Raw genomic sequence first — 24,078 nt, forward strand, 5'->3', positions numbered from 1 at the left:
CCAGGCCTCATGCCACCACTACACACCCTCTTTGCACAGTGCTTTAGATACCTCTTCTCTCCCCGACCCTAAATTTGCAATGGGAAAAAAAAAAAAATCCAGCCCCAAAATGCATCCCCCAGCTGTGACAAGCTGGCACAGGCTCAGGGAGGAAAGTCTGGAGCACAGGAGTCTGTAGCCACCACCCCGACCTCCTGCTGCGTGACCACTGGAGAATTTTGCAACAAGTAAATGTAAATAAAAATGAAATATTTAATTTCCTTTGTTATATATATATACATAAAAAGAATCCCTGACAAAGTGCTTTTCTGAGGATCCTCCCTGGGTGGGGTGGGAGTGGAAGGTGTTTGATGGAGGGGAAACTGAGGCACAGAACAGTTGCCTCCTCTGTGGCTGATCCCAGGAGGGGACCCAGCTGCTCTCAGCCCTGTGTCAAGGCCACCAGCCCCACATGTCCCCCCGTGAGCACCATGAGAGCCGCGGGGCCACCAGCCCATGCACTGGGAAGGGACAGCCCTGGGGCCGAGGTCGTGGTCTCTGGAAAGGCATCGGGAGCACTGGCACCGTCACCACAGGGGCACTGGCACTGTCACCATAGGGGCACTGACACTGTCACCACAGGGGCACTGGCACTGTCACCACTGGCACCATCACCACAGGGGCACTGACACTGTCACCACAGGGGCACTGGCACCATCACCACAGGGGCACTGGCACTGTCACCACAGGGGCACTGGCACTGTCACCACTGGCACCATCACCACAGGGGCATTGCCTGCTCGGGTGCCAGATGACAGCGGATCCAGGGGGACGAGGCCACGGTGACACAGCAGCAATTTGGGATTTGCTGGTTCAGGAGAGCCATGGGAAGCAGCAAGTCCTGGGGTGCACAGTGAGCTGGTCCCGGTGTGTCCAGGGCTGGTCCTGCTGTGCCCTGGCTTGGACAGTCCCTGGGATGGGCACAGGTCACAGACCCCTGGGGGGGGCTCCAGCCCTGGCCATTGTGGGGTCCAGTGTGGGCAGTGCCCGGGGTCAGCAGCAGCTCTTCTTGGGCTTGTTGTCATAGGGAGTGAGTTTGATGGAGTCAGTTAAATAACTCTCAAAAATCCCTTTGTACTGGAAAAAAATCGAGAGGAGAAAGGATGAGTGGACTCAGCTCAGAGCCAGCCTGAGCAGCCTGACAGACTGTGGAGTGCCGAGGTTCGGTCCTGATTTGGGATTAAAGGCAAAATCCAGGGAAAAGCCACCTTGTGCAGGGCGTGGGGACACGAATGTCCCTGTTAGATGGCCGCTAGAGGACAGTGCTGGCGCGCTGTGGGTGCCACACACCCACAAAGGGAAACAATTCTTACTCCTTTCTAACCGGTTTAGGATCTATTTTAAGAAATCAAACACTGCTGCATTTCTCATTCCCAGGGCTCTCCTACTCGTTACAGCAGGAGCTGTTCCACACCAGAGGCTGGGTTGGGGGGGTTCTGCCAGACCAGCCCCGGCTGATTCCAGCTCCCCACCCGAATTCCTGCCTCCAGCACAGGCTTGGAGCAGGAGCGATGCTCACCGTCGTTAGCGCCTGCTTCGCAAGGGTCTCGAAAGCCTCTGCCACGTTGATGTTGTTCTTGGCACTGACTTCAAAATAAGGGATGTCCTTCTCCTTGCACCAGGCTGAGGCAGTTTCCTTGGGTACCTGTGGGAAGGGAGGATGGAGCCACCTCACAGGGATGCCTGTGGCTGCTGGAGAACTGGAACAGGGGACCCTCCACACCCATGTAGGTGAGGGCAGGGTGCTGGCACTGCAGGCAGCTGCCTGATATTGTAATTCCTGCTGCCTTCAGTGACAGTCTCTGTCAAAGGGCAGTGGAGGGACGCTGCTTATCCCCTGCAAGAGGCAAGGGGGAGGTGGCAGCTCCTTGCCTGGAGCCCCGGTTTTCATGTGAGCAGAAGGGAGAAGGCAGGTTCTGCAGGTAGAGGATCAGCGCTCATAAGCCATTAGGACACTAAGGCATTCCAATCATGGAATCATTTAGGTTGGAAAAGACTGTAAGACCATCGAGTCCATTCATTAACCCAGCACTGCCAAGCCCACCTAAACCGTGTCCCCACGTGCCACATCCACCCAACTTTTAAATCCATCCAGGGGTGGTGACTCCACCCCTGCCCTGGGCCATTCATCCCTCTCTCTCTCCTCTCCACCCTCACCTGCCGATCACAGAGGTCTATTTTGTTCCCCAGCACGACCATGGGGAAATCCTGCTCCCTTGGAATGACCTTCTCCAGGAAGTCATCTCTCCAGTTGTCCAGGGCCTCAAAGGACTCCCTGTCTGTCACATCAAAGGCCAGCATGCAGCCATCAGAGCCCTTGTAAAAGGTCGACACCATGGACCGGAATCGCTCCTGTCCCCCCGTGTCCCAGATCTAGGGCAGAGAAGGGCACAGGTACAGACACACAACAAGAGCAGGGTGGGTGTTTGCAGCCCTGTGCTCTGTTAAGCTCAGGGGACCAGCTTCAGGGAGTGCTGAGCTCCCAAAACTCCAGTGGGATTCCACTGTAGTTCATGGATGCTGCGAACCTGGCTCTGCGAATCCGTCCCAGCGTGACACCGGGAGGTGTTTGGGGACAGCGGGACATGGTGGGACACACATGCCTGTGGGATGAGGGTGGGCACCCCAGGCAGTGCCAGCCCTGCTCACCTGCAGCTTCAGGGGGGTGTTGTCCACCGCCAGGACCTTGGTCAGGATGCTGGCACCCAGCGTGGTGCGATAATCCTCGTAAAACGTCTTGTGCACGTACTGGTGCAGGAGGGAGGTTTTGCCCACGCTGGCAGGGGGCAAAGGGACACTGGTGAGGATTTGCACTGCTCAGGGGGTCAGTCACAGCAGGGGCTGCATAACCCAGCCCACATGGGGGGCTTTCCTCCCTCACAAGCACTGCTCCTTACCCCAGAGCTCCAATTATGATTATCTTCAGATCCACCTTCTTGCTGGCATCCATGGACGGGCCCTGTGGGACAAGACGGAGTCACCCGGCTGTGGGGATGGGACTGGCTCCTGGTGAGGTGTGGGAGCAGCCACTGCTCCCTGTGGCCTCTCCATGCTCCCCATCCATCCCGGGACCACGGACATCACCATGTCTGCACTGTGCCAGCACCGTGTCCATGCCATTCCAGCACCGTGTCCATGCCATTCCAGCACTGTGTCCATGCCATGTCTGTGCTGTGCCACCACCCCACTGCACTCATGTCCCAGCCATGGTGGGGACAGAAACTCCCATGACGAGCCCACATCACTGCCTGTGACGAGCTCCCGAGGTGCTGCTGCACGTCCTGACACGCCAGTTCATCTCCATTCAAAGCTGCTGGGAGCAACTTCCCTGCCTCTCCCACTGCTTCTCCAGCACAGTCCCTCCCCCTAAACCTGGCACACACACCTGGTGCACAATGGGGATCCTGCAGAAAATTACATTGATTAAAGAAGACCCCAACCTGGTGGAATTCCTCGGGTGCCCCAAGCACAGCCCAGGGAGCATCCCAGCCCAGGAGCACCCTGAAAGGCTCCCCTCGGGCTGCATCCCAGCATGTCCTGGTGACCTCACATGCTCTGTGCCTGGCCAGGAGCCCTGAGCACCTCCAGCAAACCCCCTCCCCAGGCGGGATGAGCATCCTCCGGCACTCCCAGCAGCCCCATCCTCAAGGCACCGCCCGGCACCGCGCCGGCCAAGGCACGGATGGAAACGCTGGCAGCCTCTTCCCTGCATTTTTCCCCGATGCGTTGGCCAGCCCTTCGCCATTCCCCCTTGGAACACCCCCCCTGCCAGGGCGGGTCTCAGCTGTGGGGTCCAGGCCCCCCTGCACCCCTCTGCCACCCCAGCCCGGCCGTGGGCAGCATCCCGGGCACAGGCAGAGCCTCATGTCTCAGCACGCATTCTCTTCCCAGTCCTTTTGCCAGCTTCCTCGGAGGCCGGATGGTTTTAAACTCAAAATGGAGTTTTCCAAACTTTTTTTTTCTGCTCCGGGGGAAGATCTCAGCTGCATCCCGGGGGCCGGAGGGACCGGAGGGCAGAGCACTCACCTGCCGGGGCATCCGTCGGCCGGGCAGCCGAGGCTCTGGGCTCCGCTCCAGCCGGCGGCCCAGGGAGGGGAGAGGCGAGAGAGGAGGATCCAGGAAAGAAGGCGTCTGCGGGGCCCCGCTCCGTGACATCAGCAGAAAGGGGCCGAGATCCTGCCGGGGCTGGCGGAGGAGCCGCGGGCGGGCGCTGGGATGGCACAGGACTTGCCCTCGGCTCCGGGGCTCTGCCGACCCACCCCGGCTCCGGCTCCGGCAGGGGAAGGAGAACAAGGTTCTCCTCGTCCGCTGGAGTTTGGGATTGACTTTTGGCCTCTCCCCTTGCTCAGAATCCCCCCGGTACCTTTCACCCACCTCCGCGGGACCCTTATCTGCGTTCCTGCTGAGGGGGTTGTCGAGGGCTGGGAACAGCTCTCGGCAGCATCCCGGGAGCCATCCCGGACTTTGCTCGGGCGGCTCTGATAGTGCGGGGTGGGATAAGCGGATCTGGGAGCTGGGGACAGTGGGGGGACCGTGGCAGGTGAGGGAGGGTGTGAAATCTATTTGAGGGGGCAGGGAGCTCTCTGTATCTTCATCTCGTTTTCAGGCAGGAGAGGGGCAGGGTGGGAAGCAGGAGCGTTTCCACCTCGTGCTGTATCCCTGCAATTCCCATTCCATAGGGGCTCCCACCCTGCATCCACAGCCAGCCAGATATCCAAGCATCCCAAAAGGAGGGGACCGTGCCAGGATGAGAGCCCCAGCAACCAGACCTGGTGGCATCTCCTGGAGGAGGAAGTGTTCAACTGGCAAGTGGGATTTTAGGATCTCAGCTGCCACCATGGAGCAACAGTGGAAGCCTCTGGTTGTTTCTCTGAGCACCAGGCTGGTGCCCACGTTTTTTTGGAGTGGGAAAACCTGCTTGGCCCTGGCTGCAAAGGCAGAGCTGTGCTTCCCAACGTGCAAGGGCAGGTCCTGAGCCTTTGCCAAACATTCTGTAGAATTTGGGGTTAGCAGTGGGAGTGGGGTGTCCCCCCATCTTGTGAACCCTCCTGGCTCCCTCACCCTGAACCAGTGGTTGCTGGTGGCCTGAGAGGGACCCAGGCACGGGGGCTCTCCGAGACCACCAGCTTTTGTTTTGCCACTGGCTGCCCTCATTTTTGTAGGGTTTTTTTTTCCAATATAGAGATCCCTTATGGGATCTCAGGGAGTATTGCTGCATTCAGCAGGACAAACCCTCCTCCTCCTCCCCAGATGTAATTTTGGGACCTGTCTGGCCAGAAAAATCTGTTTTTTCCCCCAGAGGGCAGGCACTGGGAGGAGCTGGGATGAGGCAGAAGCACCTGAGCCAGTTCTCACTGGTGGTGGGTAAAAGGCTGATGTTTCCCTGCAGCAGATCTCTCCTAATCCCTGTTTTCAGCCTATTTTCATCGTGCTGCTTCACCTTTGTCCTTGCAGTGAGACTTTACTGTTCAGCCTCCCCCTCAGCAACTTCTGCCCTCATTCCTCTCTCATGTCCTGGTGGGACGGGGGTTGCTCACCCAGTCAGATGATCGATGCCCCTCTGCACCAGTGGAGATGGGGTTTGTGGTTGCATTGCCACAGCTGGTGCCTTCAGCCACTTCTGCTTTTGGGCAGGAGGGCTGTGCCCATCAGGGTGCCCAGCCCAGGCTCAGAGCCAGCTCTGGCTTTTGTTTGATTTCGCAAGAAACAGGATTTTTCCAAAGCTTCTGCTCTCCTGGGGTGAGATTCGCCCTGGATGAAGGCGGTGGTGTGGAGGAGGTGATGCCCAAGATGTGGCTCAGCAGCTCCAGCAACCACAGCTTCAGTGCTGTCCTGGTTGCTCCACCACGTCAGCAGTTCAGAGGAAAAGGCTGGGGTTGGTGCCCTGTGACTATGAGGAAGGTCTCGCAGCTGGGAGACCACGAAACACAGGCTGGGGGCTGCCAGAGGCAGAGGAAAGGCTGGGGTGAACAGGGAGGGCACGGGCTGTTCTCTGTGGTGAGAGTGAGGGAAAGGGAAGAAAGCAAAAGGCATCCCAGTGATGAAACTGTTCCTTACACTGTTCAGCCTCCCTGGGGGACAGCAGGAGGTGGGTTGCTCCTTATTGGGATGCTTAGTATTTTCTGGAGCAACATCCCCCTCAAAACCTGTCAAGAATGCTCTGGGATCCCAAGGGCACGTGGCACCAGAGCAGTCCTGGTGAAGTCCAGGCCGGGCCATGTCTCAGTGCCAGCTGCTGTTTGGGGACTCTGGGTGGTCCCTTGTCAGGCTGGGGGAGCTGGATGCTCCCCCCTGCCTGTGGCTGTGGTGATGGGCTGGTGCCAGGCAGCACCTTGGTGTGCTAAGAGTTAAGGTGGAAGAGGGAGAGGAGACCTTTGTCCAGCTGCCCCAGCACCTTATCTTTGACTGCAGCAGAGCTGAGGTGAAGTCAACACAGGAAACGTTACAGAACCCACACTTGGTCAGTGGCACAATCAGTGCTTCTGAGTAAGGCAGATATCTTCTTTTATTGCAAACCACAGGGCTGAGCCGCCAAGTTTACAACCAGTTCCGAGTATTCCAGTGCTCTCAGACCCAACCCTGGGAATGATGGAGCAGCCACGAAGCCTGGTCTGGCACATGGGCACCCTGTCACCCTGGAGTCAGCGCTGCAGGGCCTTGTTTCAGCGTCAGCAAACGGAGCAAAGGCCTGGATAAAAATAACCCTTTTCCACTGTTCCCTTTCTCGCTGTGTGCCTGGGGTGTCTCATGCATGAGCCATGGCTGCTCCTGCCTTCTCACACATCCCTTGCACCCTCAGCGAGTCACATGTGCTGCAGCAACTCTTTGGACCCCACAGCCCCCCACAGCCCAGCCCAGATCTCAGCAGGTGCTTTGTTTTGCCCTTTCTTTTGCTGAGCACCCACCAGCCACGTTGTCTCTGTAAGTTCCTCCAGGGAATCAAAGGAAAATTCACTGGGAATCACCGGTTTTTCTGGGAGTTTTATGGCACAGGAAGAGCCCCAGGGTCTTTCCAGTCTCCATGTTCCCTTCTTGTTTACCAGCAGCAGCTCAGTTGACTGAGGTGTGCATTCCCAGGGCTCCCTCAGTCCCTGACCCTGCCCACAGTGGTGGCCTGAGGCCCATGGGATGCCCAGGGATGCCCACAGCCACCTCCACCTGGGCAGAGCATCCTCTTCTTTCTGCCCCTGTGGAAATCCCAGTTAAGGACCATGAGGTTGACCTTTTGGATCCTGCATTGCCAAGGTTTCCTCCAGAGCAGGGCAGCTCCAGCCACACTGAACATACAGCCCTGGCAGTGCCACGGGTCACCGAGGGAGGAGGGCAGGATCTGGGGGAGGAGGATTTAACACCCCAGTGCAACCCAGTTGAGACCCACAGGGTCACTGCTGGGCTCCTGATGACACAAGCAGGGCAGGTTATGGTTTATTAAAGCTTTTATTGGCTCATGTTTAAAAAATACAGAATTTACAGAGCAGATCACGGAGCTGCTCGAGATGTTTTTATGTTCACTGTGAAATTGTGTCCTGGCACGGACTGACCTTCTGCTGGGCTCTTCAGGTGTCTTCACCCCCTTGGGGACACCGATGCAGCAGTGACATCCCCTGGCCTGCCTGAGGGCAGCATCCTGGTGGCTCTGTTCCCCTCCTACCCCACAGGATGCCCCAGCCCTAAGGGACAGCAGGGGCCAACCCCACCCTGTTATTCCCACGGTCGAAGACGGAGTAGAACTGACGGATAAAAACGTCGCCCAAAATCCAGAGGGGTCCGGCCGGAGGGGGGATGTCATTGCCCTGGAAGCCGCTGAGGCAGAAGGTCTCACCACCACCTTCCTCCTGGGGGAGGAGAAGGGCAAAGCTGGCAATGAGCCCGAGAGCCTCGTGCCCATGGAAACATTGCAGGAACGGTGACAAAGCACGGAGCAGTGGGGCTTGTCACCCACTGGGACACAGGGCTCAGCTCCCGCCGTGGCTCTGGGCCACCTTTGTCACTGGAGCTGCTGGGAATGGGGGGTGGTGGTGCCACAGCCATACCATGAGGGTGTAAGCCTGGGCGCTGAGCGTGTAGGGGAGCCCGTTGATGGTGAAGGTCACGTCGGGCATCGCGTTGAGGTTGCTGCACTCCACGGCGTACTGCAACACAGCAGGGAGGTCACTCCAGGCAGGGGGGGGCTCCCAGGGCTTTGCCCCCTCCTCTCCCCACCCTGCCTCTCACCTCTCCATCCACAGGCACAGCACCAATGTAGTTTTGCAGTTGTTTGAACTCCTTGGTGGGACCTGCGATGAGCGACGTCCCGGTGTCCACGATGGCCTGGCAGCCGTCGGCGCAGAAGGTCACTGTCCCACCCACCTGGATGCTGGAAGAGGTGAGACAGAAGGACCAAGAGGGATCTGTCCTGCTCCTCCCCCCCCCCAGCCCAGCCTCCCCTCCCTGTCCAGCACCACTCACTTGTCCAGCTGGATCTGCCAGTACCCTTGCTGGGTCACTGGCACCCAGTTCAGGGTCCCCGTGAAGCGGGACGTGTCAAAACCCCCAAAAAGCAGCTCTCCTCCCAGGGGGGATTCGGGGTTCCTGGAGAGAGGAGGAAAAGCCATGAGGCGTTTTTTCCCCGTCGACTTTGCAAATAACATTTTAAATGGGTGGATTTACACCTGCCTGCTTCCCACAAATGCTATCCCTGTAAGGCCAAAGGTCTGTGATGCTCAGCCTGGCATCAAACCCCCTTCACTAGCTCAGTAAAACATCTCTATTTTAGCAGGCCCTCCTGATCCCTCAAGCAATGACAGGCTCTAAGCAGCATCCCGGAGCAAGGCTGTGTCCGTACGTGCTCATGTAGACGGAGAACAGGGGCAGCTCCACCAGATTTTGTGCCATCATGTTGTCAAAGACAGGAGTGACGCCGTCCACGGCCAGCGAGGGGTAAGCCAGGCCCAGGATCCCGTCGAACTCGGCGTCCAGGAAGGCTTTTCCCGGCTCACTGATGCTCTCTGCGAACTGCTGGTTGCTCACGGTGAGACCCTCGACCTGCAGGGAGGAGGGGGTTCCACGGGGGTGCTGAGTCCGTGGGTGAGTCCCAGGCATGTTGCCCAGAGCAGGAGAAGCCAAAGGTGACTCACGGCTACTTGGTCGGATCCGATGAGCCCCGTCAGGCTGCCGGTCCCGTACTGGATGGAGAAGGGGGTCCCTATCACCTGGTAGGTGCTGGACTGTGTTGGATGGAACTTGGCATGTCCAGCTGGGGAAGGAGATGGGATCTGTCAGCAGAAATGTGATTTTTTTTGCACAGCCATGGCTGCCAGGAGCCCCCACCACAGCCAGTGGAGACAAAGGATGATGGAGGGTGGTGTCACCGAAACTCCTGGTCACGGGCACACTGCCAAGGGTTGTGCTGGTGTTTTGAGGAGGGATAAGATTTATCCCATTTCAATCTGACTGAAAGGTGCCAGGGTTGGTAGAGGAGTGGGATTAGCTCGTGTGTTTTTATGAGTCTCGAAGACGAGCACTGCTATTCCTGGTTTGCAGCCAGGAGCAGCCCCACGGGCACTGCAGTATCCAGTGATATTCCCCAATTCCCCCTGGGCTCTGGGGCAGCCCTGGGGCTGCTCAGAGATGCTCCATGTCCCACAGCAGCAGGACTGGCTCATCGCTGACAGCCCGAACAAGCCCAGTGCTTGTCACCCACCGAGCCTGCAGGCAGCCAGCCCAGAGCTGTGCCTTCCCACTCCTGCCATCCTGCTCCTGCTGACAAGCCCTATTCTGTACTACCATCTCTGCCTGTTTGTTTAAAGGCTCCCACAAGAATGGCCTAAAGAACATGGCCATTGTCACCTGGGTCCTGGTGGTGTGATCACCACCCACTCCTGGGCAGACACACCCACTGGGGCTCCCCCGACTGCCCCCCAGGTTTCTGTTATCTGTGTGTGCCTTGCAGGGCTCAGCTGGGTGGGGAGGGCCCCCAAAGGGCTCAGCTGGGTGTGCTGGTGACCCCGTGGCCTCCCTGCTCTGACTGTACTCACCACAGGCTTTGCTGACGCAGTAGACGGACGGTACCCAGAGGTTGGAGGAGCCCGTGTCGAACACCACGGTGAAGTTCTGGGGGGGAGTTCCGATGGAGATCTGCCCAAAATACTCCATCTAGCAAAGAGTGGAGCAGGGACCACCGTGAGCTGGCAGCACACCAAGAAACTCTGGCGAAGGGGAGCCTGTGGTGGGGTGAGCACAGGGCGTGGATGGGGTTCTATCACAGTCACATCGGGCCAGGTGAAATAAAGGAGACAAATATTTAAGGGACAACAAGGGAAGCTGAGGACAAAAGGCAGGATGGTGGGTGCAGGCTCCATCCTCTTCCTGGGAAGGCTGGGCCCTGAGGAGACCCTCATCACCAGGATGCAGACAGTGGAAGGGGCTGTGGGGGCACTGCTGGGGAATGGGATGAGCCTGGGGAAGCCCCTCCACCTCTGGGTCCTCTGTGGTGGGACTTGCTCTGACGAGTGTGTAACGAGTCAGTTTTGGAGGAAATCTGTCTCCTCGGGGGTGGGGGGAATGCAGCAGGGAGGGCTTGCAGTGCCTGCCATGAATGCTCTGCCTTGTCCTCATCGCCACATTCCCGGGAACAAAGGGCCAGGCAGGCACGGGCAGGCAGCGAGTCCTGGCACGCCGGGCACTGCTGCAGGCGTGGGATTTCTGGGAAGCACTGGGGACTGCTCAGGCAAACTCCTGTGCCCTGCTTACATCCAGGTAGTTGATGAGGGGCTCGTTGGCTTCTGAGAAGGCAGCGCAGTCCTCGCTCTCCTGCACCATGTCCAGCCCCTGGGCTTTCCAGAAGTGGGAGAGCTGCCCACGCTCCCGCAGCAGCTTCCGCAGGGAGCGGCGCCGTGTCAGGGGCACCCTGGGGGAGAAGGGTCCTGGTCACTCACACGGGGCCGTGGGTGCTGCTGGAGTCCTGCAGCCCCCGTGCCCACCCTGAGAGTCCCAGCACAGCCAGGATGCAGATCCAGAGCCTGTTTCCCCACATCCCCCACTGCAGAGCCCTCCGGCCAAGGCACAGCAAAACGGGGGGACTGGGTCTGTTTTAGGGGGCAGCAAATCAAGGGCAAAGCTGGCAGGAGAGGATGCACGTCCTGGCAGTGATGGGACGGGCAGGAGCTCAACGTGATTGATGGAAAGGGCCTTCAGGCTGGGGGAGGTGAGCAGGGCCAAGGGGAATTCATGCCAGTGTTTTCTGCCCTGTCTGCTCGCACAGACCCTGTTTACAGACCCCACCTCATCCCACTGCTGCTGACGGGGTCTGCCCAGAGGGATGGAGCCCACGGAGCGATGGAGAAACCAGAAACCACAGTGTGGTGCCAGCACAAGGTGTCTGTGCCGGGGCAGCTCAGCTCTGCCCGCTCATCACGGCTCTGGCAGCACCCAAAGAGCAAAGCCCCTCCGAGAGCCTGGGGAACTGGGGTGCAGCTCGGGGACCCCCTTACCTTTTCAGGCCGCTGGCCAGGGAGAGGCAGAGCATGGCGAGGAGGAGGAGGCGCTTCATGCTGGCGGCTCAGTGGCCTCCAACAACCTGCAGGTTGTTCTTATACCCCCAGGGCCGCCCGGCGCCCGCGATAACGCCCCTGCCAGAGTCAACACCGCGCTCGGGCACCGGGCATGAATCACTGGCCACGTCCCAGGCGAGGCAGAACGGGCACTGCGGGGTCAGGTTTGCTTTTGTGGGTGAGGGAGGCGTGGGGGGGACCTGCAGGGAGCCGTGCCGGCTGCTTTTGGGGCAGGGAAGGTCTTAGGGAAGTGGGAGCAGGACGGGACGCTCATCCCAACAGCAGTCCCTGCCCGCTGGCAATCACACAGCCAGTGGAAGTCCCCCCAAAATGCTCCGGGGGAGCGTTTCCCCTCTCCTTTGCACCACAGCTCCACCCCAGGGACCTGCCCGTGGCCATGGGGTGCCCCAAACCCCGGCAGCTGCAGGGAGTGCAGGAAAAGGATGCGTTTGTAGCATCAGGGCAGCCACCGAACTAAAAAGAAAACACTAATTAGCAGTGATGGACTGCTCTGGAATCTCCAGCTTTCCCTTCTAAACAGCAGTCGGTGCCAGGAAGAAGTGGCTTTTCATGGGAGACAGTTCCCTGTTGCTTTCCAGCCACTAATGGGCTCGTCCCCTGTGAGTTTTGTTTAACCCAGGACGGGCGTCTCATTAAAGCCTCTGAGTGCAAACAGAAAATGCTGATGAACAAATAAAGCCTTTAGATATGAGGGGAAGTGAGTGGGGGGAGGAAAGGGTTTTCTTGCTGCCACCATCTCTCAGGCCAGGGATGATGCTGTGCTGTCCTTGTTTTCCATGTTTGTGGCACTAATGGTTGGGGCCACAAAGGGGGTGTTTTACTCAGGTGTTTTACTCTTTAACGGGGTTTCTACCCTTAGCACTGTGGTAATCAATTTTTTATCTATCCCAGTTAGTCTGTTTTATCCAATTAAAGCCCTCCTCCAGGAAATCAAAGTCCATACCTGTGAGGCCCAGGTACCAATGGGGCTGTGAGAGAGCCAAGCCGTGTCTCCTTTTGGGGGGAATTGTGTCTCTGCCCCTGGGAGATGCTCCAAGGCTCCTCCTCTCTGCAGCTTTGCAGGGAGATTAAGCTTAAAAAAATCTTATCAAATTTTTTGGTATAAGCAGGGAGATGCAGGGCAAGGCAGAGTGGATGCTGGTGGCAGATGCTGACATATTTTTCCCAGTCAAATGAAAATTCCCTGCATTTCCCTGTGCCCAGATTGGTGGCTGCAGTGTTTTTTTACTGAGTAGCTTTACACCAAGTGATTATGTGTTTCCCTTTTAAGATGCAGTTTAATGTACTTTATGTATTTAATGTATTTCCCCTCTCGTCCTAATCATATATTCATGGATTAAAAAGAAACTTCCTAAAACAAAAGCAGCTGCAGCAAGTGCCAGATCAGCTGAAAGCAGCAAGTGGATTGTTCCAGACATGGTTTATAACCCGAAAATCCTGTCAGAAAACCCAGCCTGAAGGGTCACTGGGCTTCAGAGATAAACGTGAGGGTGAGCTGTAGCACAGACACGCCAAACACTTGCAGTGAAATGGTTTATTTTGTTCAAAAGATTCCCCAATTGGATCATCATAATCTGCAAACTCCTGACAGCGGATTCAGCATGAAAATGCGAAGATGAAAGTCATAAAGAGGGCCCAAACCTTTCATTTAGAAATTTTTGAAGTGAAGCAAAATCATGTCTACTTTTTAGCTGTTTTAGAAGGAATTTTAAGAGCTAAATTCTCAGAGGTGCATCAACATTTTTATTTCAAGTGGAGCAAAATGGGTGGGTTTTTTTCTGTCTTTTGGGAGCAACTCGGCCATATTTGCCCAGAAAACTGGGACAAAAAGGCTTTGATTCATGAGTACTTTCAGCTGTACCTCAATATGTGGAATACACTGGGTTTGCAGGGGGAAGAGATGTCCTGTTTTCAACCCATGGTGCCCCTCAACTCTTCAGGATCAGCCTGTCCCTGCCTGTCCCTGCCTGTGCTGCCCATCCCTGCCTGCTCCTGGGACGCAGCCCAGAGTGACAGAGCCAAACACAGCATTATTTATGAAGTTATTTAGCATTATTTATGACACTTTGAATCCGTCTTGTTAATAAAACAGCAGAAAAAGCTCTTACACCCCAAAGAAATGTGATTAAAGGTGGCTCAAGCTCCTGGAGCATCCCAGGTCTGGTGATATTTGTGCAGCCCTGCACTGCTGCCAGGCAGGGGCTGTCCCAAGGTGTGTCTCACCCTCTCAGCTGCACAAACCTGCCCTCAGGTGCCTCAGAATTACGTTGTGCACCTTGGGTGTAAAATGCACCTCTTGCCAGCTCTATGTATGGGGCTTTCCTCATGCAAGAAACCTGCTTTGAGGCTAAAAATATGTTATCTGTGTTCCTTTTTATGCGTTTCCTTTAGTGTAGCCACTTCCACTGAGAGCTCTGGCTGATTCAAATCGTGCCCAAGCAGCGTGTTCTAAAAAGGCCCTTTTTTTCCCCTCCGTTTATCAAACACTTCTCCCACCTGTTAATCTGTTTATCCATCACCGAGCACTTGAAAGAGAGAAATGCTGCAATAGCAAACACTCACATTAAAAAAAAAAACAACAAACAAGCCAGTTTCAGTTAAATATTTACCTGTGGCACAGCAGTCGGGGGTAGAGCAGGACTAACATCTCCTGGTGAGGGAGCTGGTGATCCTGCAGTCCCAGGGGATGAGGGGGAATGTGGGAAATGACTGACCCATAGTGGGGATGTGGCAGGGGACCCCAGTTTGTGGTGCAGCTCCTGGGGGATGTAGTTCTTCTTGGGATCTGTTCTTCTCTTTGCCTTTAGAAGGTCCAGGGCATTCACCGGGATGTTGGGATGTTTTCTCCCTGGGAGAGGATTGCTGTGGGGGTGATGGAGATGGTGAAATGCCAGCAGGCGCCATCTCCATGATTAGGGACTTTGCAAAAAGGGTTCCTGACCTGTCTCCTTCCAGGGAAACAGCACAAGAGAGGCCAGGCTGCTGCAGGGAATTCCCAGCACCTAAACTCTGGCTCAGTGTGAGAGCTGCAACATCATCAGTTCCCATGGAGCAGTGGCCCAGCCCTCCCTAAATCTGGTGGCAACCATCAGGAGGGGTCTGCCAGGCTGCTGCTTGCACCCCAGCATTATTAAGTGATTCTGCAAGTTATTCCTGAACCAGAAAACTTCCCAGAGCACGGGCAGGTGGAGGCCCATCCACCCTCATGCGAGGTGCTGGGACCACATCCCCTATGAGGTAAAATATTTTATCCCTGTGCAAGATGTTTACCTGGAAGCACCCAGAGCACTTTTTGGGTGGCAGCTGAGTTGCTGGGGACTGCAGCTGGCTCCCTGCCCTCAGGACTGCTCTGCTCCAAGGAAGCTCAGCTGCGTTTTGGCACAAAGCTGTTGGAAGACGGAGCAAGACGCAGAACCTGGTCAAGCAGTGCAGGGTCCCAAACCCTGCAGCAAAGTGGTTACAGAACAGCAGAGAAACACCCAAATATATTTAAATGAGGCAGCTGACAGAGGGGAGGCATCATGGAACCTCATGTGGGCTTGTTCCTGCCATTGCCAGGGGGGCAGAGCGTGACCGCATCCGGCACCGATGGCGAGCGCTCTGAGCCGCCGGACCCTGCGGCTGCACTGAAAATGCTGCTGAAACATCCTTAGATCCTGCTGCCTCCCAGGCTCCAGCTGCCCCGGTCCTGCAGGAAGGAGGTGTGCAGAGCTCTGCTGCCCCAGGTAAATCACCGCTGGGTCTCGCGCTCCGCCGGGCGTGGGATGCGATGCTCGGAACAGCAGGAGGAGAGCTGGGTTGGGTGTCCACCTCCAAGGGTGCCTGCAGGCATGTGCCACCACCAGGCTGAGCTTTGGCCTTTAACTGGGCCAGCAAGGCCTGACTCTGATGGGATTAAAACAATTTGAGGCGTTCTGGTGGGTTTTCTTACCTTTAGATGGAGAGTGGACGTCTTGCATTGACCTCTCGGCAAGCGGCCGAGGAGCAGCTCTTTGCAGGCCTTGATTCCAACACAGCACCTTGCTTGAAAAGGGTTCGTGTCCTGAGGGGCTGGAGGGTGGGAGGCCCACAGAAATTACCTGAGTGACCCAAAAAAGTGCATGTGCTGCCAGGCTCTGGCTGGCTGCTCTCTCCAACCAGAGATTTCGATAACGCGTTCGCGTATCGGTGCTTCCATCTCGCCCTACCCGGCTCAGCAAAGAGCCTGCCTGCCACTGAGAGCTGGATTTGGGTCTTATTTTGCAATTTCCTTTTGAGCAGCTCGCTTTTCAGATCGTTATCTGCCACAGCAGCATCGCCTGCCCCTCGGTAGGAAATGAGCCTTTTAAGAATGGCAGCCCCCTGAGGAGGAGATTTGGGGACAGAGCAGTTTAATAAGGGAAGGGGAAGATTCCAGCAAGGAATGGGCTTTTAGCTTGGCTGTTGCCAGACTGTTTGGGTAAGTGGGGCTTCACAGGAGAGTGGTGGTTATCAGAAAAGCTTCTGATGAATTACACTGAGAAACGTGTCATAGAGGAAATTCTAGAATCTGATCCATAGGATGGATAATGCCTTTGCTGTAACTATCAATCTATCAGTCTATCAGCCATATCATCATGGCTTCTTTAATCACTGTATCAAAGCTTCAGCTGAAATCTCTCCCTGTCAGCCATTCATAAATGAGAGTTTATAGGCACTGAGTGGAAATTTGAAGTGACTTTATGCAAGTGAAAGCTCACAAAATGAACACCTCGATTGCCATCCTTTATTATAGATCTCTGGAGTGTTATGGCCAAAAGCCCCAAGCCAAGGGGCCCAGCTCAGGCATTTGTGTTTTCTGATTTTCTGCCTTAAGCCCTCTTAAGTTAACCAGGATTTAAGTGCTCACCTAGAATTAAATCCGAGGTGTCTCAGACAGAGAGGTGTTGAAGGGCCTCTGATATTTCTATCTGGACCTTGACTGATGCAAGAGCCTCACACCAACCCACAGCCTTCTTTTGGTTACTTTATTCTATGTTTTTTATTTTTTTTTTCAGATTATAGTTCTCTCTCTCTTTTTTTTTTTTTTTGGTGGATTAAGAGAAAAAAGAAAGAAGGAACCACGAGATAGGATTAAAGTGAGAAGAATAAATTTCAATTCTTGTTGCTCCCAGGGCCACAGTGGAGCCTGGGAGCTCCTGTCAAGTAGCAGATAGGACTGAGGTGACAGTTTATAAAGCCATTAAGCTCAGTGATAAGGGCAGGGAGAGCCTGTGGCTGTGTGAGGGTGTGAACTAGAAGGACTTGAGCAGAGGGAGGGCTGGGGGCCTTTATTTTACATCTGCAATGTCCAACCACCTCTGTCAAGTGCTGAGCCTGATCTTCAGCTCGTGAGGAGCAGCGTGAAGCTCAGTGGGACCATTTTGGTTGGTTGCCTCCAGGTCTTGCTGCCTTTCTGTGTCCCCCCAAGACCCTGGAGACGCCTCACCAGGAGAATGATCTCTTGTGAGTGGTGAGTACAACACCCTGGGAGAGGAGCCCTGCAAACATTCAAGGCTGGGCTGGGGGGCTCTGAGCCATCTGCTCTAGTTGAAGATGTCCCTGCTCAACAGGGGGTTGGACTGGATGAGCTTCAAAGGTCCCTTCCAACCCAAACCATTCTATAATTCTGTAATATCTGTAACTCCTCCCTTCCCTCAAGCACCACACACCCCCACTGGCAATGAGGGTTTCAAAAACCCTTCTGAGGACAGGCACCCAAAAATGAAGTGCAAGGAACACCAGTCATTCTTGTAAACCAAGCCCCAGATTTTGGGGCTCATTGCATTAAAGGCATAAAGCAAACCCAAAAACTACCAGCAACCCTTTTGTCTCAAACCAGCAGCAGCCAAACAGTACCTGAGAGATTTGGACAAAATATTTTTCTCTTGTTCAGGTGGATATTTGTCATCATCTCAGCTGTCACCTTGCTCCTGTATGCTCTCCTCTTGCTGTCACTTTACTTCATGCTCAGCAGGAAAATAGGTAATTTACTGTCCTGTTAGGTTTTTTTTTCATTTTTTGGGCCCCAGTGTGGAATGGGAAAGGGTCAGGGCAGGGATGGAGCACCAGCATCACTGTGCTGTGCTGGGGTCCAGGCTGTGGGAGAGCTGTAAGTGATGTGAGCAGCGTCAGCGAGGGTCATATGACCTTGGGTTGTTTCAAAACCATTTTCTTTCATTGCTCTTGTTAGTAAAGTGGTGGGAAAACCCCACCAGAATCCATTGACAGCACATTATTTGTGGTGAAGCTCCACTTCCTGGCAGGAAAGTCTTTCACTCAAAACTGCTGCTCACATTTGTACATAACCCAGCCCTGTTTGCCACCGGGGTCAAACTCATTCCAAACTTGCAAGGAGAGACCCTGATGCTGTGATTTAACACTGCAGCCTCTCCCTGCAGAGCAGGGCACGACTGAATCATCTCCATAACCGAGCTGATGGAGCTGTGCCCACTTCAGCACACAGCAATAACTATTGGGGTTTGCTGTGGGGCTCCTGCAGAGGGTGGGGGTCCGTGTGGGGTGTGGGGTGCATTGGGCACAGCCAGGGCAAGGTGCTCACTCTCCTCTTGGTCCCAGCCCAGCATTCCCATGGGATGCAGGGATCCAGCAGCCCTGTGGCACAGCCCACCCCGGATCCCACCCCATCAGCAGGAGGGGCCAAGGCACAACAACCAGCACCAGCCTATGCAGGTAAGGGGGTCCTGCAGCAACAGGGCTTTGTCCTGGTGCTGGAATGGGAACTTTAGGCTTGGCATTTGTGTGATGTGCCTTCCCTTCCGAGCTGGGAAGACCCCGAGGTGGCCACGGGGCACAAGAGCCACTCACCATCCCAGTTGCCTCCTGTATCTCCCTGGGCTTTCCCTGACTGGTTCCCTACGGGCCAGGGGTGGGGTGGGGAGGGCTCACACTGGTGGTTTTTGGATTTTCAGTTTGCACTCCTGTAACCCCCTGGGAAGGGCTGCTGGTGGTGATGTCTCCTGTGTTTCAGGGAGCAGCGACACCTCCTCGGACACCTCCTCGGACTCATCTGACAGCCCCTCCTGCCCACAGGTACAGCCCTGGGCACAGAACCTCTGCCAGAACAGCCCCAGCCCAGCAGTGGAGGTGCCAGCACTGTGTCCATGTGGTTCCTGCCTGGCTCGAGACCCCCAGAGCAGCACCAAGAGTGGTGGTGGTGGGGAAATGCATCAAATCATATTGAGATGCCATCAGGGGTGCTGGGTGGTGGCTGTCCTCTGTCCTCTGCCACATGCAGCGTTCCCCTTTTAGAGGGAAACATCCCCAGGGGCCAGGGAGATCCTTGGGCACAATTGGGCATGTTAGGGAAATTAAGAATATTAGAAACAAATCTTCCCTGTGAGGGTGGTGGGGCCCTGGCACAGGTTGCCCAGAGAAGCTGTGGCTGCCCCATCCCTGGAAGTGTCCAAGGCCAGATTGGACAGGGCTTGGAGCAACCTGGGCTGGTGGAAGGTGTCCCTGCCCATGGCAGGGGGGTGGAATGAGATGAGCTTTAAAGTCCCTTCGAACCCAAACCATCCCATGATTCTATGAAGGGGTGAACACCTTTGAGTGGGTTCAGGGCAAAGACCCCCAGGTGGGTGCTGGGGCCTGACCTGGGGTTTGTGCTGCTTCTGCAGGGCCAAGGTTCAGGAGGAAACATCAACTACACATCCCTGGTCTTCCCAGGGAAAGGCCGTGGGCCAGGCCCTGCCCAGGACTACGAGAACATGAAGGCTGGGACTGACTATGTCAACGTGGACCCCAAGAAGAAGAAAGCACATCTCTGGCCCTGCTCCAGCCCCGTGGCATCCCAGCCTGTGGAGTACACCGAGGTGAAGCTGTGACACCCTGGATGCTCCTGCTCAATGCACAGCTGCACCACCAGGGCTGCCCCTTCCCTCGGGCAGTGCCTGGCACAGGCTGATGCCTGCAGCTCTTATTGCTTGCCACACAAGGAATGCAGTTTACTTGGCATTTTACTTAAAGGCATCGCTGTTCCCGGAGCGTGGGGTGGTGCATGTTGCTCCCACCCAGGCTGAAATGTGCTCCCCAGTTTTGTGTGATGGCCCTTTTTGTCATTTTGTGAAAGCAAATGAAACATGCAGTGATCTTCAGAATACCCACCCAGGCTGGCTGACAGCTCCTCTGAATGATGCTTGTTTTGCTGATCACCCTCATGAAATCTTGTTAAATGCAGTTTCTCCACCTGTGTTGCCCTTGCTGCCTGACAAGCCCTGATCCATTGCCCTTCCCTGCACCCCCTTTGCTTTGATGCTCAAAATATTTCCAAGTCTCCATTGCTCTCAGAGCTTCCATGGGGGTTGGGGTGGCAACGTGGGCATCTTAACCCCTGGCCACACATCCAGGGGGCTGCCAGGACCAGGACAGGAGGGAGGCTCACCTGGGGAGCTTCCTCTCCCAGCTGAAAGCCACAATCATCAACCCAGCTGGGAAATATCCAAAGGGCTCCCAGGGGATTTATATCCCCCCTGCTCAGGGGGTTCTGGTCTTTCTGGGTTTTGAAGGATACAGCTGTCCACATGAGTGTAGGCAAGTCAAATCCCTCTGTGTCTGGTGGGGAGGAATGCTGTTCCCTGTCTCTCACCTTTTGCTTTCCCTGCTCTGTCCCTGCACCTGATGCCCTGAGTGCCTGGGTCGGCCTCTCCCCACCTGGGGATGTCTTTGCTCCTCACTCTGCATTTTGTTACTTGGGATTATTAAAGAAATAAAACTCCAAAGCGTTGGGAAGGGGGAGTGTGGAGCTGGGAGCTCTTTGTGAGGGGGATGGAGCTGCTGCCTCCCAGCACAGCCCCCCTTCCTCAGGGATGGAGCTGCCCCAAGTGCATTTCAAATCAGCTCGGCAGCAAAGTGCTTTAATGAAAGGTTGTGAGACAATTGATTGGGTATTGATCATGGGGGGGGGGGGGGGTCAGGCACTCCTGGTTTTATAACCTTGCTGTGCAGATCTGGCCCAACTTGAAGGGCACATGAAGGAAAATGTTCAAAACCCCAAACCCATCTCTTGGAAACATCACTAGAGGCCAGGAGAGGTGTGGATGTGGAACTGGAGGTGAGGCCAAAACCAGCCAGGGGGAGTTTCTGGGAAAATTGATTCAAGTGCCTGGTGATTAAAAAGGGAAAATAATTCAAGATTTCAAAATATTTTACTCTTAATGTCTTATTTTTACAGATTTAGCCTGGGATAACAGAAGGAATAACACACATTGCTCACAGGGGATTTGGTACCTTTGCTGGGACGTTTTTACATGACCATCAGCAGCTTTTGAGCTCGGCTCCCAGAGCAAATGGATGCTCTTTCCCGCCTCATCCATGCTTTATTCTTACACAAAACAGCCTCTGGGATACCTTCAATGAACAGGGAGAAGAGCAGGGGCCAGGCTGGGACTGCAAGGCCATGGCTTGCTCCAGACCCCCCCTCCTCTGTGCTCCCCAGTTCCCTGAGGCCGTGTCTGAGCCCCGGGTGGTTTTGGCACCCTGATCCCTGCTAAATAAGACAAAAGCAGCAGCAATTTGAGAGCAGCTCTGCACTGGGATGCAGCAGATGTTGAACAGCCAGAGCAGCCCCACACGGGGGTTGGGGGCTGTGAGTAAACCTGATGGGAAGAGCCAGGGATAGGAGGGAAGCAGGATCTGAGCTGGAGCAGGGCCAGGGCTGCCCGAGCAGCTCCTTGGGGGTGTCAGCGCTGCATTTTTGGCCCTCAGACGGGCACAGTGCGATGCAGGACAGCTGTGAACTGCAGGACAGGACGTGTCTGCCCCGTGGCTTTGCTCCAGCCCCTCCCTGGCCCCGGGGAGGTGGGCAGGGGGTCAGCTCCAGACGTGCCTGTGAGCAGAGGAACAGGCTCTGCAGCCCAGAGGGGTGAGTGTGCTGTGCCCCAGGGCGGGGCAGAGCTGTGTCCAGCTTGTCTGCTCGGCCAGCAAAGCCCTGAGGATGGGAGATGAGAACTCACGGGGAGCTCTCGAGCAGATGGAGCCACGTTGCCTCCTGCTGTGCTCAGGCTGCTTTGCTGGCATCTGTGAAACACAAAAAGCTCGAGTCCCTCCAGGAAGATTTTGCTGGTGCAGCATCCTCTTCCTGGAGGAGAGCAGCCAGAGGCTCCCTAAAGCCCCGAGGGGGTGGGTGCTGTGGTCAGGCAGTGACTGGAGGGGCTCTGTCCATCCCCCCCTCAATGCTCACAGGGTGTGCAGCAGCAAGGACAAGATGGACAGTGATGCTTTCTGGGTTAAACAATCAGATTTATGCAAAATGAAGGCTACCAGCTGGGGGGGGAGAGCCGCTGTGACACACAGCTCGTGGTGTCACATCTGGTGTGGCAGAGGAGGGACGTGCCCGGGCATCAGTAACCGCGGGATCTCAGAGCGTGCCCGACTCTGTCACCCCCTCCTCGCAGGGTGGGTACAGCTCCCTGGCACTGCCCCCGTGCAGGGGGAGGCTGGCAGGGCTGGCGTGGTGGCTGTGGCTCAGGATGGTGGTTTTCCTGCTGCAGAGGCTCCCGGTGGAGGCGGGTCTGCGCAGCCCCGCCCGGGGGCCGCCCCGGCAGCGCAGGCATCGCGCGGCGTCCTGGAGCAGGTGCCCGCTGAAGAACATGTAGATCCAGGGGTTGCAGCAGCTGCTGAGGCTGGCCAGCAGCATGGTGAGGCTGAAAGCCACGTTGGTGGACTCTGGGGAGGCAAGAGGGAGAGATGAAACATCCACAAGGGCTGGGCAGGGTCACAGTGGGCAGGACCTGGGGGCTTTCTTTGGTTTGGGCACTTGTCCTTTGCCCCATTCCCATCCCACCTCACTGGCATTCCTTTGGGTAGGAGGGTCTGCAGTGTGCAGGCAGAGCCAGGCTCTACCCTTGGCAGAGGGTTCAGGTGGGTGGTGTTCTGCAGTGGGGATGTTCCAGAGCACATCCTCAGGGAGCCTTCTGGGAGGTGAGACCCAGCAGCTTTTGGATCTTCCTGCAGCCTGTTTGCTGGCCAAAGCATCTCCCAGAGGAGTTTTGACCTTGGATAAAGTTCCTTCTACCCATGGACAGGCTAGGAGAGCTACTGAAAATTTCCAGGGGGGAAAAAATTAATCAACCCATGAAATCAGAAACACACTTATGAAACCTCTGTGAATTCCTGCATGAGGGAAGGGACATGGCACGGGTGTTCCCACATCTTTGCCAGTCCCTGTGGATGATGGCCAGAAATCATTATTTTTCAGTATTTTTTTCTGATGAAAGGAATGATTTGACTCTGGGGAGAAAACCTGTAGCCTCCCCTGTGATTTTTTTAAGAAATGACAGAATAACAGACAGCCCTTGTTTTGAGTTTGTTAAAAACTCAGCAGATCCACGGGAACGGAGCATGTTCCCAAGGCTCTGCCCACACCCTGTGCAGCTCCCCCCATGCCCACCAGCACTCACCATCATCAGGAGCATCCTCATCCCACACTGACCACATCTGCATGCTGAAGAAGGGCGCCCAGCAGGCCACGTAGGCGGCCACGATGACGAAGGTCATCTTCACCGTGCGGATCTTGGCGCGGGAGATGGTCCTCACGCTGCTCACCCGAGAGGGCTGCCCGCCCTTCTCCGGGGGGCAGGGGGCAGGAGGGGCAGCCCCTGCGGACCCCCCCGTGCCAGGGGCACCGCTCTGGGTCTTGCCCTTGAGGTTCTTGCAGATCTCGTGGCAGATGAGGCCGTAGCAGACGGTGAGGACGCCGACGGGCAGGATGAAGACGCACAGCGTGGTCCAGGTGATGTAGGCGCGGGCTCCCCACGGGTACCCGAAGTCTGCCCAGCAGTCCAGCACCCCCGAGCCCGGGCGAACCTCCCGCAGGGAGAAGATGAACACCTGGGGCAGGCTGAGCAGGCAGCTGAGCAGCCACGTGGCCCCGATCATGGCGTAGGCCTGGCGGGTGGGCTGCTGCAGGGTGTGCAGCGGGTGGCACACGGCCAGGTAGCGGTCCAGGGTCATGGCGATGAGCATGTAGGTGGAGGCGAACATGCTCAGCACCTGCAGGTACTTGACGGCCCTGCAGAGGGGGTCCGGCCCCAGGAAGCGGTAGGTCACCTTCCAGACGAGCTGCGGCAGCACCTGGAAGAGCGCCACGGCCAGGTCGGTGAGCCCCAGGTGCAGGATGAAGAGGTGCATGCGGCTCATCTTCCTGCGCAGGCGGTACATGGCCAGCAGCACCCCCGCGTTGCCCACGGTGGCGATGGCCAGGATGGTGCCCAGCACCCCGACCTCTGCCTTGGCCAGCTCCTCGTCCCGGGTGTGCAGCAGCGTCAGGTTGGGGTCCCCCGCCGGGCCCAGCAGCCCCTGGCCGAGCCCAGGCCGGCTGGGGGGAGTGCTGTTCCCACCCCAGCCTGGCTCCATCCCTTCGGGAAGCTGTGCAGCTCCAATGCTCCTCTTCAATGCCCGTTAACCCCTTCCCTGTCCCCCCAGGGCTGAGAAATCAAAGTTGGTGCTTCCCCTGAGCACCAACTCCTGT

General features: G+C 56.3%; 4 protein-coding genes across 5 annotated transcripts; 1 reads left to right on the top strand and 3 right to left on the bottom strand.

The window, feature by feature from the left end:
• Positions 1 to 232: 232 nt before the first annotated feature.
• On the bottom strand, positions 233 to 4,168 carry RAB7B (RAB7B, member RAS oncogene family). Its single transcript, XM_064635860.1, has 6 exons — positions 4,066 to 4,168; positions 2,937 to 2,998; positions 2,689 to 2,815; positions 2,197 to 2,412; positions 1,559 to 1,684; positions 233 to 1,116 (listed from the first exon to the last, which is right to left on the bottom strand). Exons 1-6 carry the CDS (start codon positions 4,075 to 4,077, stop codon positions 1,033 to 1,035), a joined length of 627 nt encoding a protein of 208 aa, XP_064491930.1. The 5' UTR covers positions 4,078 to 4,168; the 3' UTR covers positions 233 to 1,032.
• Positions 4,169 to 7,457: 3,289 nt separating this feature from the next.
• On the bottom strand, positions 7,458 to 11,651 carry CTSE (cathepsin E). Its single transcript, XM_064635850.1, has 9 exons — positions 11,511 to 11,651; positions 10,771 to 10,927; positions 10,056 to 10,173; positions 9,156 to 9,274; positions 8,864 to 9,063; positions 8,488 to 8,610; positions 8,254 to 8,395; positions 8,073 to 8,171; positions 7,458 to 7,874 (listed from the first exon to the last, which is right to left on the bottom strand). The coding sequence occupies exons 1-9, from the start codon at positions 11,567 to 11,569 to the stop codon at positions 7,710 to 7,712; spliced, it is 1,182 nt and encodes a 393-aa protein (XP_064491920.1). The 5' UTR covers positions 11,570 to 11,651; the 3' UTR covers positions 7,458 to 7,709.
• Positions 11,652 to 16,895: 5,244 nt separating this feature from the next.
• Positions 16,896 to 19,710, top strand: RHEX (regulator of hemoglobinization and erythroid cell expansion). Its single transcript, XM_064635627.1, has 5 exons — positions 16,896 to 16,939; positions 17,485 to 17,573; positions 18,168 to 18,281; positions 18,580 to 18,641; positions 19,229 to 19,710. Exons 1-5 carry the CDS (start codon positions 16,896 to 16,898, stop codon positions 19,433 to 19,435), a joined length of 516 nt encoding a protein of 171 aa, XP_064491697.1. The 3' UTR covers positions 19,436 to 19,710.
• Positions 19,711 to 20,736: 1,026 nt separating this feature from the next.
• On the bottom strand, positions 20,737 to 23,977 carry AVPR1B (arginine vasopressin receptor 1B). 2 transcript variants are annotated; one of them, XM_064635952.1, is made up of 3 exons: positions 23,009 to 23,977; positions 22,393 to 22,646; positions 21,972 to 22,274 (listed from the first exon to the last, which is right to left on the bottom strand). In XM_064635952.1, the coding sequence occupies exons 1-3, from the start codon at positions 23,961 to 23,963 to the stop codon at positions 22,074 to 22,076; spliced, it is 1,410 nt and encodes a 469-aa protein (XP_064492022.1). In that variant the 5' UTR covers positions 23,964 to 23,977; the 3' UTR covers positions 21,972 to 22,073. The 2 variants fall into 2 exon arrangements, with proteins under 2 accessions (XP_064492023.1, XP_064492022.1); XM_064635953.1 differs by lacking the exon at positions 22,393 to 22,646 and having other exon boundaries at positions 20,737 to 22,274.
• Positions 23,978 to 24,078: the final 101 nt, after the last annotated feature.

The sequence above is a fragment of the Pseudopipra pipra genome, chromosome 25 (assembly GCF_036250125.1).
Source record: "Pseudopipra pipra isolate bDixPip1 chromosome 25, bDixPip1.hap1, whole genome shotgun sequence".
In the NCBI taxonomy this organism is placed as follows: Eukaryota; Metazoa; Chordata; class Aves; order Passeriformes; family Pipridae; genus Pseudopipra; species Pseudopipra pipra.